We start from the raw sequence: 17,556 nt of genomic DNA, 5'->3' as shown, positions 1-17,556 counted from the left end.
ATATACCTCCTTTATTGTCTTTTACAAAACCTTGCACATATAATAATACTATATAATGTGAAAGTATGAGAATACATATGTGATTCAATTTAGCAAGTTTTATACACCTAGCAATACAAATGGGGGAATACTAGTAACTTAGCCAATTTAGAAATGAGTAGATTGGTGATATTGGGGAAGTGCAACAAGGGGTCTTGAACTCACTTACCCGCAATACTACTCAACCCACTCCGTGGATCTTAGTGGCTATAACCCCATTGGCAATTTAATAAATTTTAAAGGGGCGTGCAGGCTAATGTAAGAGGGCTAAATATTGAAAATATAGGACAAGCACTCATTAGTGAGGTCATAGAGAAGGGAAGCTAAAATGAGAACGTGAAGGGGTCTTGTAGTAAAAGTGTATGTAGGCGTGTAGTATGAAGGGAAGAAACCCTCGCCCGTGAGTGAACGTTTAAGGGAGCGGGAGCGCGAAATTCACAGGGTCATGTGAGACGCCCGCTCTTACGAGGGCAGCTGTTATCCCTACGTCGCACTATCTACATAAGGAAGCACATGGACAACCCCATCAACGTATCAGCAATTCTCATCTTCTTCTTTTCGGCTTCATACATCTGCAAACTCAGCCATTCTCGTCTTTCTTTTCTGTTTGATACGTCCCCGAGCTCTTGACAGCGCAAGCTAGCAAAATGGCTTCCTTTCGTGCTGGAGGTCTGTTAATGTGGCCGGCCGTTATCTTAATACAAGCATGCATGATGATGATGGTGGCGGATCGCTCCGCCATAGCCAAGAATACGAATCACGGAGGCAGTGCCAGTAGCCCTAATTATTATAAGACGACCACCTTCTGTCACAGTAAGGCGGATGGCTTGTACTCCGACCCGAGCAGCCGAGACTACTTCTGGGTGTGCTGGGAAGGGGGCCTGCGCGGGGCGCGCCTTCTGTGCCCGCCCAACACTCTCTGGAACCACAGCTCTCGCAAGTGCGCGGCGGCTGGCAGCGCGGCTTATGCCGCTTCCTCCTCCCGTTCCGCCACGTCCTCCGTATCAACATACAACAGCACTCATTATACCAGCTCGGCCATCTCCCCCAGCTCCGTATCATCACATACCCGTAGTACTGATAACGGAACCATCCCCGTCTGGAGCTGGGACGGCCTCCTGCATTGCCTCTCAGAGGGCTGCCTCGTCCCCGTCGACGGCCACGATCACCATAATATTCATCGTCGTCACAGTACGACATCCCAGCTTGGTCTCGGCATCCCTTGTAAGGACGCGCAGGAGCTCCTCTCCATCGCTCAGAGCTTCAACCACGCCTGGATCCCCGCCCCCCATGGCGCCGGCGCAGCCCAACTCGATCAGTTCCCGGATAATTCTTACTATACCATCCCCGCTGGTGACCTGGCCAGCCGCCACTGGAAAATCCGATTCGATTCCGTCGACCGAGACCCCTCCGACCCTTCCCTCACTTGGATCAAGGCCTCCCTCGTCGATTATAGCCCTTCCCAAACCATCCTCTCTTCCTGGCAAGGAGGTCCATCTACCGACTCCACCCCTGCTCAGTTTGTCTTGAAAGGCCCCCTCTTCACCAGCTCTTCCAGCTCGCTTAATACCACCTGCTACTATAGTGTCGCCCTTGAAAAGCCCGACTCCCACATCCTTCAACCATTTGCCAAGGCCTTGATCAATGACAGCAACAACCACCAGCTTAATGTTGGGCCTTACACTCCCAGCATGCCCCCTAGCGCCCCCACAACCAATCTTCTTAAGCCAAGAGGACCCCATAAGCCGCAAAGAACCGACAGTACTTCTGTTAATGGTGGTTTGAATACTCAACAGTTGACCCCCCAGAATTGCCTCACTCGTCTTCCATGGGCTGATATCATGGCCGCTGCCCTTTGCTATGCCTACAACTTTGTCGGTACGAGCACCCTCGGACCTTGCTCAACCTTCGCCTCCACCGACATCTCCCTTATTGCCAATTGCTTCCAATCCTTCATCACTAATCTTGACTAGGCTTCTGACCTCCTATGTTTGTGATTGAATAGGAATTTGGTGCTACTAAATCCACCTACAATATCCTTTATCTAGGTTAGTTACTCATAGTTGCTCATGTTCCCTATGGCCATGAAATCTTAAGGATTTCCATGGACAGAACACAATCTACAACATGTTTAGATCTCGACTTACCAGATGAAAACCTTTTATTGTTTAATTATCATCAAGATCATTTGCTTTCTAGTGACTTAATATGGCATAACTATTGTCCATTGCATAAAACTATTCGTCGTAGCTCTTCCAATGATGTTTCCATATTTCCAACTTGGGCAACCTTGGATCACTCATGGGATCGCTCAAAACAATCGGTTTCATAGGCTTATGATAGAGAAGAGATGCAACACATGCAACTTTTTCAATATTTCAAAAGTAGAGATGTTAATCACTCACATCTATTTACGTCTTCTATGGGTAGAACATAGAGCCTTGGAGAAAGTCTTATAAGCTATAAGAAAGTGACTTTTTAGCTTGCCTCTTGAAAGGCCTTAGAGGTAGTGTGGAGTATATTTTCTCAGAATAATAAATTCATTTTGTAAAGAAAAAAGTCCAAATATTTTGTATTGGTGCCATGACATCTTTTCTCAAAAGAATAAATTCCTTTTGTAAAGAAAAAAAAAGTCCAAATATTTTGTATTGGTGTCATGACATCTTTTCTCAAAAGAATAAATTCCTTTTGTAAAGAAAAAAAGTCCAAACATTTTGTATTGGTGCCATGTCGATATTGAACTTTCTTGAATGTCATTTATATAAATTAGTTGTGGGCAAGAAAGGGACTTTTAATGAAATACCACCCACAATACTAAAGTATTTTAAAATACCAATCTAAGTTATAGTAACAATTTTTAGGGACTACGATTGAGGAAGTCTAACTCATAGTAGCAACTACTAGTGGGTTGAAAATTTGAGGCAAACTCATAAGGACCTTGTTACATGTCTTTAGCCTCCTTAGGCATGCACTATAAAGGAATTGGAGCAAAGGAGTAAGAAGCACATACAATGATATATGTGTAATTTAAAGAGCCAGACAAGTGTGTGTGTATGTGGAGAGAACAATGTTATGGTAATGGATATGAGTGTATGAGTGTAAGTGTATAGAGAAACAACATGGATAAGTAGAGAGAGAGAGAGAGAGAGAGAGAGAGAGAGAGAGAGAGAGAGAGAGAGAGAGAGAGAGAGAGAGAGAGAGAGAGAGAGAGAGAGTGTGTGTGTGTGTGTGTACACATGTGCACAAGTATGTGTGTATGTGTTTCAACAAAGAATTAAAACTTAATACTATAACAACATAAGTAACTATTATTTTCCAATTAGTTGCATTGTATAGGAACATTGGAATGCCAACCACTAGCCAAGAAGCAAGGATTATCTCAAAGGTTCAAAAGGAGCAAGATGAAAATAAGCAAAGAAATAAGCAGCAGCAGCTAACACCATATTGGGGAATATGGGAATTTCCCATAAGTTTGGGACACATGGTCAAATATTTGGATTTGTCATAACTTGAACACTCTAACTCCAAATTGAGCACTCTATAGCTCAATAGATTCCATTTTTCAAGTGCTTTCCAATGATAGGTCACATCATATGGTTTTGAGAAACTGATGGGCATGTTATCCGGGTGCCACCTTTTTAGTATTCAAAAAATGGGAATTGGAAGATTCCCAAACTCACTAATATTGTTTGAAAGGGAAAGATGCCACTTGTTACCTTTAAAAACGAATAGGTAGGTTATTAGCGAGTACTCGATAATCAAACATGAATTGCAGGCCGTGTTGATAGTAGCATCCAATTGCTATCCAGTTGCTATCCTAGTCACGCATTAGAACAAGATTACCTTGTTCATGTCCATGGTACTACTCAATGAGCTAGTCCATGCTTGCAAAGAGTAAAGAAGAGCAGGTGAAAGGCGGACTATGATGATATGAAAGGTTTCAAGGCCAGCGCTTGGCTTATATAGGCCTTCATACCTATTTGAATAATTAGAAAAAAAAACAAAGCTGACTAGGAAACCCCAAATTTAGAAAAAACCACTGGGGTGCTTTAGGGGTCGGATGGGTTGGCCAAAGGTTGTCCATAATGCTAATCTCCTTAGCAAAAGCTTTCATGCTGAGTAGTGTGTGCAATAAAGCACGGGGATGTTTCCCAAAGGTCTGAAAGCTATTCATGTAGTGGGAGAGAAGAATAATAAGGGATTATGCCCTTGGTAATTTGGGGTTACTATGGTTAGATATGGGTGAGACTTAGTTTTTTATATAAAAGTAAGTATGCTATTTATTTCAATGAAAACATTAGGAGAGTCTTATAAGTTTAGAGCCAGGAGCTATACATTATCACAAACTAAAGGAGATTCTAAAAGCGTGGTTCTAGAGGGATTTTTATAGTAATAAATGAATTATGTAATAAAAAATTAGAGGTAAGGTATCCAAACACTTTGAAAGGAGGATATCAAGAGGGGACCTAAACTCAAGAAACCTTAATTTAGTTCCTATTGAAGGTAATGTAGCAAGCAAGGTTCCTTACCATAAAATTAATATATACTATAACATAGTTAAATGTTTAAATTAAAAAACCTATGCATCAACAAGTAAAGCAAGAGAGATAATTACTCAATTCCCATGCTAAGATAGTTTTCATGTAAATAAATCATGCTGGAAAAAATGCCCGTTTAGATTTATTCACCATCGACATGCATTATTAATAACAATTTGCCAAAAAAATATTTATCTATATAAGCTTTAATCACCACAAAGTCACATGTGTATTTTTTAGCAACCTTTGAATAAGTTTATAGAAGGATAGAACACATTAAAAAAGGTGGACTTAGAACAAACCAATAAATATTTTTGTATTACAATGTGTTAAGATACAAGATGCCTTTACAAATTAAGAAGTTGTACCAGTCTTAAACCACATCACTTTAAGGAAGACAATAAGGTAAAAGCTAGTCATCTATCTTATCAATAGAAACAAACATCAAAGGTAAATGATCAATGTATATGCTTTGCAATTAAGATATGAAATGCATCAAATTCATTAGTCAGGATGTTAAGGAATATGCATGCACTACAAGATATAGGCCTTATACCGACGTTAAAAGCAATGAAAATGTAAATAACAAAATTTGCCCCCGTAGTCGCAAAAAGCGTCGTTATTGGCGACGCCATAGAATAGTCGGTATCAGCATCGTTATTTGCATCGATATAAGTGTCGCATCTGATACCGATGCAAATAACGACGTTGATACCGACGCTCTGCAACGCTAATAACAACACCAATAACGACGTGTGCAGTAAATTTGTAATGTTAATAGCGACGGTAACAGGGAATTTTTTTTGTGTGCTTTATTTGGGCCATACAAAATAGTTTTTGCACTGTGTATAATGCTCGTGTAAACAAAAACAAAGTATACTGAAATCATAATACTGATACATGAAATAAATATATGATCGCATAATGAAAGCGACTGGTATAATCATGACAAGATATCACTACTATATAGAAGAAAATGTCTACACAGATCAGACGACCAAAAAAGAAAGGTGTGTGAGCTCCAGGGATCCAAGGGTGAGCTATATATCCTCGCCATCCGAAAGCTCATCCCGCTGCAAAGGAGCATCAAATGGACTTTGCAAAAAAAGAAACAACAACACATCATTGCACCATACAATAATGCATTCTAATTAAACATGGTAACTAGGGACAAGAAAGATGAGTGACTTACAGGGCCACTGCGTCTATACAATCGGTCGATCAATGCAGTGAGACTGTGCCTCTTTGCATATCAAGTCTCAAGGCCGATAGGATCGTGATTTGCAATGGAGTGCTGTAAAGAAAACAAAATACTAACTGTTAGAAACATGATTGTCAGTACAAATGATATTGCAAAAAAATAAGCTAGCAAAACAAAATAAAACTTACAAAGTCCTCTAGATATATCCTGTGGTGGCAGCCACTCCCAAGATAATGGACCACTCCGGCCTCTAGTTGTGCCCTCCCCGCCTCGTGCTGCTGACTCCAACGTCTTCGAGAATCTATAGCATCCTTCCTCAGTCGGCGCTAGTTGTCCGCATCTAGCCACTCGGGCTTTGCAGCCCCACTCTTGAGTGCCTTGAGTGCATCCGATTGTCTGTGTGACATATATGCACGCATGCAGTCCATTATCCAGCCCATAGAAAATCTATCTGCTGAGGCTAGAACCGGAAACTCCTCATGCAAGGATGCTAATATGTAGTCCTTGCTCCCCTTCGGTATATTTTTCCAATTATCTAAGACGTTGTGCCGAAAAACTTGTTGGCACAACTCTCTCATGCGAGCCATCACCCTCCTCCCCTCATCATTCATGATGGTGGCTCTGGATCTATCATCGACAAGATAGGCATATCCCCCTGGGGTATGCCTAAGATGGGTCCTCTCCCACCTGTGTCCACGCTCCTAGGTGTATCCAGGAGATCCCTGTGCATCCGATGTACCGACGGGGGTAATATCTGTCGGAGTGGTACCCATAGGGGTGCCACCTGCAGCAGACAGTTGAGCAAAAGCTGGAGTAACTCGAGTAGACGTCCCCACAGGTGTGACAAATCCTAGAGGTGACGCAACTCCAGCAGAATGACGAGACGAAGACACGGCGTCCGTGCCTCCACAACGTCTACCTGAGCCACGCTCCCTGTAACTGCCATGAGAGCGAGGAGTCGCACCTGTATCCCATGCTGACCGCGGGCTCACTGCCTCCATATCTCTACAGCATCTCCCTGACACTGAAGCACTCCCTTCCTCTAGTCCAAGTTTGGAGCATCGACCTCGTCTGCTCAAAGCTAAAGCATCCGATCGCGCCGAAGTAGATCTAGCAGAGCGGCCTGACAATATTCGAGATAACTCATTGTCTGCCATGTCTCTAAATCTTTGATCGGATTTGGAGACATACGTGTGAAGATATCCTGCAACTCCTCATTGCTCATCCCTCGACTCATCCTGAAAATGTCACCTGCATAGACAAAAAATGATGTTAGCATAATCAATTTAAATAATACAAAGCACGGTAATATAAATCCTAAAAACATGATATCACTTAAAATGCGTAGATTATGTACCCTTATAAGCGATTAGTCAATAAATTGAGTAAGTGGATGCTCCAAGTATGAAGTATCCTATGGTCCCATGTCAATCTCTTGACACAACTCTGCATACACTGGAAGGTCGATAGACATGTCACCACAAAAGGATGAGTCCACCTCGTTCTCAAAGAATTCTTGGACTTTTGTATTTCCATCATTGTTAGCTGATGCTGGCTCCAAGCTTTCGGTGGCCTCCACCCCTTACAATATCGACCCCTCTATTTGGATATTGTCCTCATCTATGCTCAAAACATCGCTTTGATCATATACTCTCGCACTTTGGAGAGCTAAAGGTATAACATACCACCATCGAGGTTGTCGGGGGTTTGGATAGAAGATTACCTATTCACAAACACATACAAGAGAGATTAAACTATTGTGACATGTACCATGTCGTAATACAATTAACAAACAAATGAGTTCATACACATGTTCACAATGAGCCGGCAACACAAAGGTGTCGCGCAAATCCATCCATTTTTTTTCAGAATCTATTTCGAGAAATCCAGATGGACCTCGTCAAAATGTTGCTCCAGCTCCTTCAAGTACCACTTTGAACCATTGCACATCGAATAGTATCATGGAGAAGCTACGATAATCCACCGTAACAATACTTTGCAAATTTCCAAAATACTCCATCTCATCTATAACTGTGTTTGGATCCCCGTTGCTTGTCGTCGGCTCTCCTGCTCGAACCTTGCCATGATACCACAGTCCATTGTGGAGTGCATTTTGTCAATATGCTCCACGTGAAAATGCCATTCGTGTGACCATGCTGCACTATATATTTTGTACTATACATTGAAACACTTAAATTAGTTGTCACATATAAAATATAGATATGAGAAATCCTAAACACCTCATCACCTTCGGACTACATCCCCTCGAGAATTACCACTCCTCCATTGAGACCTTTGCCCCTTTGCGAGATGCTGCGATTAAAGCTCCATGCAACCATCGCATTGACATGAACCGCAGCATCTCCTCCATGCCCTCGGTATATCAAATCAGTCGATGATGCATTCTACGTCAAAATTCAGATCGCGCTTCCTCTCGATCTTACCTAGCGATCTAGTACTTGGCGAGCCACGTCTCCATAGAGGCATGGTGCAACATACAAAAGCGATTGACCTTCTCCTCCATTGCAGTATCCATTCTTTTTTCTACCACATTTCCAACCACCACATCTTCGGTCAGTCTATCATTGTCCTTCAGCGACCATAGCATTTTGTTGTCTGGATCCACCGTTGGTAGCCATTGTGAAATATAAACTAGCGCCTCAGACACCAACCGGTTTGTCGTGAAGAGGAGATGAATAATCCATCCTCCTCTTGGTTTGTTCTTGTTCTTTTTTTTTTGTTTTTCTTGATAATGATGTGCATTGAGGGAGAAAGAGAGGAAATGAGAGAGGGAGAAGAAGAAAGGAAAAGGAAGAGAGAACAAGAGAGAGAGGGAATAAACATGAAAGATAACAAAGAAATGGGGAAAGAGAGAGAGAGAGAGGGAGAGAGAGAGGAGAATGAGTGAGAAAACACGAGGTGGTGGGAAGAGAAACAAAGAGAAGGGCAACAAAGAAAGAGAGAGAAAGAGAGAAAGAAAGAGAAGGGGGAGAGAACATAAAACAAAGAGTGCAAAGAAATGTGCAAAGAATGGGGGAGAAAACCAGGACTTTAGTTGACGTTAATTTTGTTGAGTTACAAGAGAAGAAATCCATTCTCAAACAAATTAAGAAAGAAAAAGAGATCGAGAACAAAAACCAATTGTTTATCAAACGTAGACAAAATGGAAAATGATGATGGCTGTGATGTTCAAGATCGTGAGGCGTATCTTAATCAGCATGTCTCATGTCCTTGCTCTCAATGCAAGCTAACAATTAGATGAAAGCGTCGCTTGTCTATAGAACACGTTACGATGCTTTGCGAGTTTCAATTGGAGATCATTGATCAGGCGATCTCAGACTTTGAGCAAATGGTAAGAAAAATGTGTATCAATCATGCCTTATATTATTTTCACAAACTAGTTGAATATCATATACAAAAACATTAGATGTGGTCATAATATCTATACAGGGAGGTGACGTCTCATCCCAAGAAGGAATGCACCTATTGCGGCCAATTAGAAGAGTTTGTGGGTGTGTGATGGATGGAGTGTCTCAGCCAATCCACCACTTGGAAGGCACGATCCAGTCTATACCGTCAATACCAGAGGAGACATGTAGCCTTTCAAAATTTCCTACAATCTTGGAGCCTGAGATGGAGGCAATGCTAGATGTATTGATACCCATGGATGCCAAGACATTTGATCCGCTAAGAGAGGAACCATCCATATCATTATATGACGAGTGCGGAGTATCTCGCCTAAAGATGATGCTTGCACTCCTAAGTGTGCAAGTAAAATACGGGTGAAGCGATGCAAGTGTGATCAAGTTGTTTAGGTACCTTCTACGTACACTTTGTTGATTTCTTTTTGGTACCATTATAAAAAACAATTGTGCTTTTTCAAGGTGTTTTGTGATTTCTTTTCAGGTTGCTAAAGTATGATACATGGCCACTTGAAAATACCATGTTTGATTCTTGTGATGATGCGTGACATGTTTTACAAAAGCTTGGCATGGACTAAAATAGCATCCATGCATGTATCAATGATTGCGTGCTATTTTGAGGAGAGTACGAGACTATGAAGACATGTCCAAAGTCTGGTCCTCATAGGTATTGACAGGACTTGCAAGGGCAAACAATCCCTCAGAAAGTTCTCAGACACTTTCCACTTATCCCCCGTATATGTCACATGTTTTGTACCTCGGGCATGGCGAGCTTGACAACGTGGCATGCGCAGAATAGATCCATAGATGGATTCCAATGAATATTAGCAGATTCACGCTCTCACACAGAATTCACGCGGAGGGTTCATGAAAGTCGCTCGCTGTAGGGACGCTTTGCAAGATGGGAGCAAAAGACGATGAAGAGTACTTAAGGAAAATTCACAAAAGAAGAAGTTTCGATTAAAAAAGAATTCATGAGCTAAGGGTAACTTTTGTTTGAATAAGAAGATGAAGCCAACATAGCTTTAAGTTCACTTCAAGGCATAAGTTGTTGAAAAGACAAACTCCTCCAATCATAAAGCATGAACTTTTATATACGCCAACAAACTACATAAACCCTCTATAAGATTTCGATGAAGTTGTAGCCCTGGCTTTGATGTTCTATCTTCACTCTCAGCATATCTTGAATCAATGATGCTCCCAATGATGGCATGTCAAGTGGTTAGTTACAAGGCGCATCATGGAATAGCAACATAAAGGACAAGGCACATGATAACAATTTGAAGAGTGAGAAGACAAAATCCAGATATTTCTTAAAGAGCTTAAATACCACTTTTGTAGTTGATGTGGAGGTAGCTCCTTAAGGTTAAAGGTGTCTTTGATTACCTCACATTGAGAGAGAAGGTAATGTTGATGTGATCCTTGCAATTTGGTATGTATACGAAGGACTTGAGGTGAAAAAAAAGGTCGTGTTGTGATGAGGGAAGCCTCGATCTATGTGTTTGAAAGACGTTGAGATCTCGCTAGTTTACCCTTGAGACATGTGAGAGGGAGATCCAAAATCGGAGGAGGTTCTTGATGAGAGATCAGAACCAAAGCTCTTTTTCCTTCTTGTTTCTAAAACTCGAGCTAGTGGTCTAATAGTAATACTACAACACCGTGCAACTGCTTAGGAGTGCTGGAGGCTAAACTATAGACCATGATTGGAAGAACATGAAGATCAAGCACTGTACATTAAATTCACTCATATTTCTCGATTGATGATGGCGGCATCGACAACTGCAGTGTCAGAGAAACTATATGGATCAAACCTGAGGGAGATAGTGTAGGAGTTGCAACAGAGGTGACTGGAGCTGCAGAAGGTGGTGTGGGAGCAGCAGGCATAGCAAGTCAGCACAACAACAACAAGAACTATAATCGCTCCTCGCCTTCTTTTTCCTCTCCTTCTTCTTCTTCTTTGGCTTTGCTGCGGACTTGGAGAACTAATTCAAGACATCATCTTCTTGTCTTTCGCTAGCCGTCGTCTTCAGCAGCTTTTATCTTCATCTTCATCAACCCATCCTTTGTTTATCGTCATCTTCTTCCTCAAGGCCTCGTCCTTTTCTTCACCGTTGCAGTCTTTTTCCTTGTTGTCCTCCTTGAGCTCTCCTCTGTCATCTCCCCTGGCTTGATGATCATTATCAGCTTTCTTTTGGCACGTCCTTTGCAAACTTGTTACCCGTCTGCATCGATTTGAAAGCTTCAATGTTCTTCCTCTTCATCTTCGACAACCTTTGCAGCTTCCTGTTTGCCGAAGTCTCCGTCTTCATCTTTAGATCTTCACTTGTTCCGCCAAGCTCCATCTTTGCCACCTTTATTTATAATCAATGCCACTTTAAAAAAAAAACACGCAGTTACCCCAAAAAGCCATCATGGCTTTTCTGTTGAAGCTTTTTCCAAAGCACGTTTGAATATTGGCATGCTTTTATTTTTCTAGTCGTCACTGGCTTGGTGACATAATTAACTATGTCAATTATACTACCTCCACCAATTTTACCCCAGTTTACTAGTAGCGTAATTTCTTCATTTAGCTTCTTCTTTTTAAGAGTGCCCACCGTCGGTCGTTTCTTTGTAGAAGGTCAGCCTTATCACCCTTTTAAAAAAATTGCAATAATCATGTACATACCGTACAATAGCTTAATGTTTTAGAAAAGCTATTAACCAAGATCGTTACACTAAGGGTGTTCACATTTAACCAGGGTTTAAGTTCCTTGCAAGGCACTTTTGTAGACCGGACGTTTTGGTTACAAAGCATGTGCAGCATGTGGATGTTTGTATAAGGATTATCCATGGGTATTAAACATTCTTCCATTTCATGAAGTACAAAGATTGTAATGGTAATTTATATCTCAAAAGATACCAAGAGAGGTTGTTACCGTGTTTCCGACCACGTTACTGCAGCATAGAGGAGCGGAAACTGGGAAGAAGGAAAAAGAGCAAAAAAGGCGCAAGAGAAAAAAAGGCGCCTTGACTGGCAACCAATGCCTGAAAAATTCAAATGATTCAGACATGACCCTCAAGAGGCTTCGGTGTTGGGCCACGGCAATGAAAAAGGAAAAGGCGCACCATTAAAATGTGGGAGCGCCCCCAAATCTTTGTAAAAGAGTGCCAGGCTCGCTCCTGTGCAAAGTGTATGCATTACTGGGAATATGATAAATTAGAATGGTGGGAAATGGGAAAGAGGGCCGAGGCTACGGTCGGCCATGTAAAAGAGGAAAAGGGGATGACCACCCGAAAGGGATTTAGGGTTTTATATATAAAGTTGAAAAGTGAATGAGAAGCTCATTCTTTTGGTGTGTGGCAAAAGGAGTCCTCTTCTTCCTCTCTTCTTCTCTCCTTCTTGCTTGTGTGTGCTCTTGAGAGAGGGAGTGTGAGAGTGTGAGGGAGTGAGTGTGTGAGGGTGAGGGATCAACAGGGTGAAGCTCTTTACCATCTCCTCTCCTCTTCTTCTCTTCTCTTGTGCGCGCGGGTATGGAGGATGGAGCTTGGAGATGGATGAGGCTTGAGGATGCTTGCACTAGCATCTAGGATCGTGGAGCTACAGGAGTGCAAGAGAGAGGAGGGTACTTGATCGAGCATCAAGATAAGCTCACTACACTCATAGGATCGACGGCGCGTCGGCTAGGTGAGAGATAGCCATTAGAGCTCCTTGAAACACTTGAAAGAATAAGCGGTCCATGGGTCTTGGCGGTTGGGCGAAAGCTCCCACATTTTGGTTCCGTTGCCGGGACCAACGGATTCAAGCTTGAGCACTTGCGCGCCTCACATCGAGCATCGAAGTAGGGTATTCATCCTCGAAATGGAGCTTGAGATAGATAGGAAGTTGGGTGCTTTTAATCTTCGGAACAAGTAAGTATTTTGGATATTTTGGTTGTTTGATGATTGGAAAGCATGGAGAATCTATTCCAGTTTTTTTTTGCCTTCGATTTTTGTTGCATTTAGCGTAGGTTAGAGCTAGGAGATCGAATCGGAAAAGGGTAGGGTTCACTATTTCAAAACAGGGTAAAAACAGGGAAAAAGTCATGCAAATGCGCAAAATGCTCGCTAGTGAAGACTAAGATCGACAAGAGAGGGATCAGGGGCATCAATGCCATAGCTGGGAGGGCATATAAGAACCGGGAGGCCAAAAGAGAACTCATTTGTGCCATTTCAGTGTGAGAGAAAGAGAGCTAGAAAGCCCCAGGCCGTGTGATTCGATCGCAGCACCGACGCACTCACCGACGCATTCAGGTATATGAATCCCTCCCTCAAACCCCCTAGATGGTATTTGGAGGTTTGTGCTTGTGATGGTTGAGTAAATCATAAGAATCGGGCAAGATCGGCATCGCGCTATTTTCGTCGTGCCGTTTTTCGGCCCATCCCAGCTATTGCTTCTAGGCCAAGGCCCAGAATCGGCCTTCGGCCCCTTGCCATTCGGTCACTGGACCGGAACCCTAGTCGGCACTCGGACCGTCCAGTCAACCCGTCCAAGAGACCCTCGGACCGTCTGAGCCAGAACTTTTTGACCATGTGGTACATTCGGCCTTGTGCCATTCGGCCCGTCCAAGCGACCCGTCTGAATTCCAAAATCGGAACTTGGCCTCACCCGGGATTCGACCCTCGGCCAAACGCGGTTCGACCTGTCCGAATTAGCCTATCCAAATCTATCAAACCTGCCATTCGGCCCGTCCGAGTAAAAATCGTCCAAGCCAGATTTGGAGATTCCGCCCTTGACCCCATGCCATTCGGCCAGTCCGAGTGACCCACTCGGACCCTGCAATTTCAACCACTCGGTTTGAATGCAACTTTTTGTCAAAGTTGTCAGAAATTTGACCCAACCGATAAACGCGCATTACGCAACTTGTCGAAACCCTTCGGGTGTTCAGCACTTGATTCTGGCACACGGGATAAGAGAAATTATAGTACACAGCTGCTTAGCGGTGGGTAGTAGATAGTTGAGGGATCCACGGACTAGGACGCAAGCCGCTGAGCCACGAAGACCTGATCGATCGGAAGCAAACAAGGAAACATACAAGGAGTCTTGAACCCTGACTGAACAGCCGAAAAATGGACCTACAAGCCTATTAGACCAGAAACGAGCGAGAGTGAGTGAGGCGCCGAGGAATTGCTTGCTACACTCACATTGACTTTTGCACTTGAAGTACACTTAAGGAAATTGAAAGCCTAATTGGGCACAAGTGCACGAGGAACAACACACTCACTGAGTGGCTATAAATTAAGAATTGTATTCAGTAAATAAGGGAACTCACTCAGATAAATCGCTCAAGGAACCCACCAATAGGAGAGGACCTAGGACGTAGACAAACATGCAAAGCGCAGGAGAGAACAAAGCGAGGAGCGCCAACAACAAAGACCTGTCACGACTAGTCAGCTTGATCGACAGCGCGGCAAGGCGCAAGAATTTGACCATGACGGAGGAAGGCTCAGACCATCGGTTTACCGAGGAGCTCGATGTGAGCGCATTCCCAGATGCTATACAGCAGATGGTGAGCAGTTACGATGCGCATGCCCGGTACGAGCACTGTGGCAGGACGACAGATGCAATCATTGCAAACCTAGAGGAGGAGAGAAGGCTAGCCCGAAAGGTATAGCCGAGTATAATAGGGATCAACAAGCCAGGAGCCTAAGGCAAAGCATGGAGCTGCATGAGGTGCAACGAGTGCTAAACTTGGCTAGCCGGAACCGAATGGACCAGGAAAGAGCACTAGAGGGAGACCTGACGCTAGCGAGCTCCTCATGAAACGGCTACTCGATAACACCGCAGTAGAGCAGAGTACCACTGCACTAGCGATGTCGCTGCTTGCAGGATTAGGGGCAAACCAGGGCTCAAAGAGCCAGGCTAAAATACCGATTGTTGCCAAGCAACTCAACAAGTACCAGCCACATGACGATCCGTACAGCTTTGTCGAGCAGTTTGAGCAAGTCTGCAAAGCCAATGGCCTCAATGACCAGACTCAATGTTTGCAAGCATTCGGACTTTGCTTAAGCGATAAGGGTAGGACGTGGTATACAAGCCTGGATGCCATAGAACGAGCCAACTTCAATAACCTTAAGAATCTCTTCGTCAAGAGGTTTGCTGAGCCCGGATACTCCGACAACCTGCTAGTACGCTTGATGAATGTCAAACAGAAGGAGAATGAGGGCATCCACGACTATGTGACCCACGTGAGAAGTCTCTTTAAAAGAATCCCCTTAGGCGAGCGACCGACTGACAGGGCAGTATCAACTGTATTCATCAGCGGAATTCGAGATGAGGAGTTATATAAGGCACTAGTAGGCAACTCAAGCTTGCAGCGAGACATGGTGGCTAGGGTTTTTGAGGAAGCCATCAGAGTCGATGACCAGATGAAAGAGTGGGGCTCTAGGAGCTCAAATCTAGAAGAAACCAACCTGCGGAGTTTAGAGAGAATGCCAGTCTCTAGTGAGCGGTCAAACCCATCACCCCAAGATAAGGGGAAAGCCACTGAGACTTGGCCTGGCGGAGGTCAAGATGAAATTAGCCAAGATACAGGATATGCTGAGACAACCAACGCGCCCGCACATCCAGTGCGTGTACTGTGGAGGAAACCACTTTGCTGGCCGAGTGTCAAGACCCTAGGTCAAGACCTTGCGCCAACTGTGGGAGGTTTGGCCATGATGCCGTGCAATGCAAACTACCAAGAAGGTTTCCATACTCGCAATCCTACGGCCAGCCTTATCTAGCTAACAGGCCGTAGCCATTCTTCGGAAGGGGAGCCCCATTGGCTCTACCCACGCCTAACGATATGAAACCCGTCGTCCCTAGAATGGACATAAATCCCACCGGCATTCCTAGACCGCCTGGTCCTTATGTGACCCATCCACCGAGCGACGCTCCAGTTGATTACTTGGAGGAGCCAAATGATGAAGAGACCTACATATACCCTTACGTCTCGCATGATGACGAGGGTAACGCAGTCCTCATGGATTATCGACCCGTGCCGGTGATGGCATTGGGAAGAGGATGCGGTAGAGGCCTAGGAGGGCAGCCCCACAGGATCCAGTCACTTGTTGGACTTGCGGACACCCCGGTTATGTCTCATCACGCTACCCTGAAAGAGAGCAGTAAAACAGGGACAAGGCTGATCAAAGGTGCGCAGAGTGCGGAATCACCCATCTTTTCATTGATTGCCCAAAGCGGAAGCCGTCCTCTAGCGCAGCTAATTTGCCATCCGTCCCATTAGGGCTGTTTGGTGTCGAAAACCCTGATGGGGAGGCCACACCCATTTCCTTACGAGTTATGACCTGAGCCCAAACCAAGCAGGCCGGCATCTCTTTGCCAGGACCTAGCAACCTGGACGCAGCCTCAATAGGGAAGAAAAGCCGCAGGTGGAAAAAGAAGAGGTCGAACGCTAAGGTCGCATTGAAGACCGAGAGTGCTACGACTTTAACTGTTGGGAAGAAAGTCTCACACGCGGAAGCAGAGACTTCAGCCCCTAAGACAGCCGAAAAGGGAAGCGCTAAGATAGGGGAATACCCGCACCCCAAGTGACAATTGGAGGCCATAGAAAAGGTGAAGGAATGGGTGAGGGAGGCTCAACAACACCTCAAAGATGTTGAACCCATCACAGAGGAGGAGATCGATGATCTCTCTAGCATAAGCACGCCAATGTCACCACCTCAACCTAAGTCGGCCGAGGCTACTACGCCACAAGCAGTGCCACTGAGACCAAGCCTAGACGCAATAGAGCCGCAGATCAGCCGCGGCCATTGGCTCGGACAGTCTAGGTTAAAGGAGGGACGAGTATTTAGCAATCTCCTGATCACACTAGTGACCACCCCTGTAACATTTGGCCTGGGAGATTTGCTTAAGCAGCAGCCTGCCCTATGGCAAGACCTTAGGCAGTGGGTTGAGGGCTCACAAGAGCAGGTCACGGTAGACCCTCAAGACTAGGATGCAGAAACACAATTGCCCAGTCTCACTCTGCACTTTGTACCTAAATCTTTGCTTGTCAACGCCTTTTGGGAAGCTCTGAGATGCACGCAGTCCTGCCAGTCCTAGCCCTGGGTGACGCAACAAGGAAGGGAATCGTAGACACGGGAGTCGGGGTTAGTGTGCTTAGCCATGCGGTGCTGCAGACTTGGGGAAACCCGCCTGTTGAGGCTGCTAGGTTTAACGTCACGCTAGCAAACGGTATGAGAGTGAAATCATTCGGGGTCCTAAAAAATTGGCCAATGAAGATCGCAGGAGTCCAGTTCTCCGTTGACTTTATAGTCATGAAGGGAGTGGACTACGATGTCCTATTAGGCCGACCCTGGATGCGCAACGCTAGAGTCATCGAAGATTGGGGTAACGGCT

The 17,556-nt window shown here is 44.4% G+C and overlaps 1 protein-coding gene across 1 annotated transcript; it reads left to right on the top strand.

Annotated features, from left to right (window-relative positions):
• The first annotated feature begins 582 nt into the window (after positions 1-582).
• LOC148025082 (uncharacterized) lies at positions 583-2,573 on the top strand. Its single transcript, XM_087693800.1, has one exon. The coding sequence runs from the start codon at positions 687-689 to the stop codon at positions 2,010-2,012; it is 1,326 nt and encodes a 441-aa protein (XP_087549926.1). The 5' UTR covers positions 583-686; the 3' UTR covers positions 2,013-2,573.
• The last annotated feature ends 14,983 nt before the right edge of the window (positions 2,574-17,556 follow it).

The sequence above is a fragment of the Lygodium microphyllum genome, chromosome 15 (genome assembly GCF_053477565.2).
Source record: "Lygodium microphyllum isolate KBCC chromosome 15, Lygodium_microphyllum_v1.1.10, whole genome shotgun sequence".
In the NCBI taxonomy this organism is placed as follows: Eukaryota; Viridiplantae; Streptophyta; class Polypodiopsida; order Schizaeales; family Lygodiaceae; genus Lygodium; species Lygodium microphyllum.
Note: the sequence above shows the minus strand (reverse complement) of the source record. Positions and strands in the feature narration are given on the sequence as shown.

Excerpts from the sequence above, each read along its gene's own strand:
- LOC148025082 (XM_087693800.1), top strand. The coding sequence starts at position 687 with ATGGCTTCCTTTCGTGCTGGAGGTCTGTTAATGTGGCCGGCCGTTATC.